At 39.9% G+C, this 2,191-nt stretch overlaps 1 protein-coding gene across 1 annotated transcript; it reads left to right on the forward strand.

Moving 5' to 3' along the window:
- The first annotated feature begins 331 nt into the window (after positions 1-331).
- On the forward strand, positions 332-1,027 carry LOC149214194 (phospholipase A1-Igamma3, chloroplastic-like). Its single transcript, XM_089389321.1, has one exon. It carries the CDS (start codon positions 332-334, stop codon positions 1,025-1,027), a length of 696 nt encoding a protein of 231 aa, XP_089245447.1.
- The last annotated feature ends 1,164 nt before the right edge of the window (positions 1,028-2,191 follow it).

Here is a 2,191-nt window from a genome sequence, read left to right on the forward strand (position 1 = left end):
GCCAGGAATTTGCAGTCAATTTAGGATCGGAAAATCACAGAGAATTCTTACGCTTTTGCAACCATGTCAAAATTTCAAAATTCAAAATCAAACGTGCGTGTTTCTGCAAATTATCATATCCACACAGCACCACGCTCTAATCTATGTTATATATAGCCACATGATCTGTGTATACATACCTACTTGCACATATGTAAAACTGCTGAAGCTAAGCCCTCGTTAGCCCCCCTGGTCTTCACTTGATCACGACATTGCAATTCAGAAATCTTAGAACTGTAGTTGAAACTCAGAAATTGTTAGAATGTTATATCAGATGATGCACCCGTATAGGATGAGGGTAATTCCTTCATGTTTGACAACTTCAAGCTTCGATGGTACTCTTCTGCATCAAGAATTCCGGGCACCAAAACCAATCAAAATCAATTCGAGTGGGATTCATCACACCGGACTACTTGCCGATATGTGGCGAGATATCCAAGGAGCAAACTGGTGGAATGGGTTATTAAATCCAATCAATCCACTTTTGAAAGCGGAGATACTTAGATATGGTGATTTCGCACAGTTATGCTATGATGCATTCGATAGTAAAGTTTGCATGAGTTCTTATGGTGGGTGTAAATACAGCCCTGATGAAATATTTTATAGTAATTATAACGTGGCCGGTAATTGGCAAGCTTACTACGGGTATCGAGTCACCAAGTATTTGTATACTGAGACTGATATTATATTGGGGAGCCAGACAGAGCAATCTATTTGGATTGGCTTTATTGCTGTCTGCACAGATGCTCAACAAATACGAAGAGCGGGCCGGAGAGATATTATAATAGCGTGGAGAGGAACCCAAACATCTCAAGAATGGATACAAGATCTCACCGATTTTTTAGTTCCTGCTCGATTATCAACTACTAATGGTCTCAACGAGAAGGGCGTCCGAGTAGAGAAGGGATTTCTAAATTGTTATAATTCTACAGGAAAATCTGCTCGTTCAGAAGTTATAAGACTCTTACATACAAGGACGAGGCCTTGAGTGTTACTTTATCTGGGCACAGTTTAGGAGATGCTCTCGCAACCTTATGCTCATATGATGTTAAACAAATTCTGAACTTACATTCACCAGCACGCCCTATACCTGTTACTGTGTTTGCATTCGCCTCTCCACGCGTAGGGAATAGAGCCTTCGCCCAAAGAATGGAAGAACTTGGCGTTAAGGTGCTTCGTTTGGTGAATAAGAACGATATTGTTCCCAAATTTCCTGGACTTATTGTGAATGAGAGTTCATGGGGATGGTTCAGAAAATTGTTGAATTGGCTTCCCTGGGCGTATTTTCATGTGGGGGTCGAAGTTATTTTGGACAACAATAACTCCCCCTTTTTGAAACATACCTGCAATCTTGTTAACGCGCACAATTTAGAGGTGTATCTTCACCTGATCGACGGTTATGTAGGAGAGGGTAAACGTTTCATATCTTCTGGAAGAGACCCTGCTCTTGTCAATAAGAGCTGCGACTTACTGATCGAAAACCTTGGCATTCGTCCTCATTGGTTCCAGCAGCAACACGAAGATGGAATTTGCAAGGCTGAATATGGCTACTCTAGTATTCCCGAAACCCCATGAAGAAATCGTATCGGGCTGTTTCCATGATGTATATGGCCTTTGTTAGCTGTATTTGTCATAGAATGAGGTTGTCAGCCAATCAGTGATCTGTTAGCGAAAAAGTGGTTAGTTGATCATGCAATCCAATTCCAATCATATGTGATCATAAAATAGATAATGCAAATCAAAAGTCCATTGTGATTAGGGCACAGGAATATGTTGGATGAGCATAATAGTATCTATTATTTCATCATCATCAATTGAAACGGCTGTGGATGCTAAGGCTGTGGGGCAAACAATATGCACTCACGAACAGAGTAATCAATGCTTGTTATATGACAAACGTAAGGCTGCACCGTAAACAATATGTATTTTAACGTAGTGTAACTGTTGGGAATTTTTAATGGAGAAAATATCAAAAACCAAGATTCACTCACACAGAGGCAATGCTCTGTTTCTACTTTTCCAGGATCATTTGTGCTCAGGCAAGACTTAAAAAAAATTTCACTGAGAGGCAGAGTATTTCACCACCATAAAAACATTCTATTCCTTAAAAACTGATACAAAGATTTACCACTGTAAAATCCCTTTTATATTC

This window comes from Pinus tabuliformis, chromosome 1_1 (genome assembly GCF_031772625.1).
Source record: "Pinus tabuliformis cultivar Carrire ecotype Pingquan chromosome 1_1, CPIR1, whole genome shotgun sequence".
Classification (NCBI taxonomy): domain Eukaryota; kingdom Viridiplantae; phylum Streptophyta; class Pinopsida; order Pinales; family Pinaceae; genus Pinus; species Pinus tabuliformis.

Excerpts from the sequence above, each read along its gene's own strand:
- LOC149214194 (XM_089389321.1), top strand. The coding sequence starts at position 332 with ATGAGGGTAATTCCTTCATGTTTGACAACTTCAAGCTTCGATGGTACT.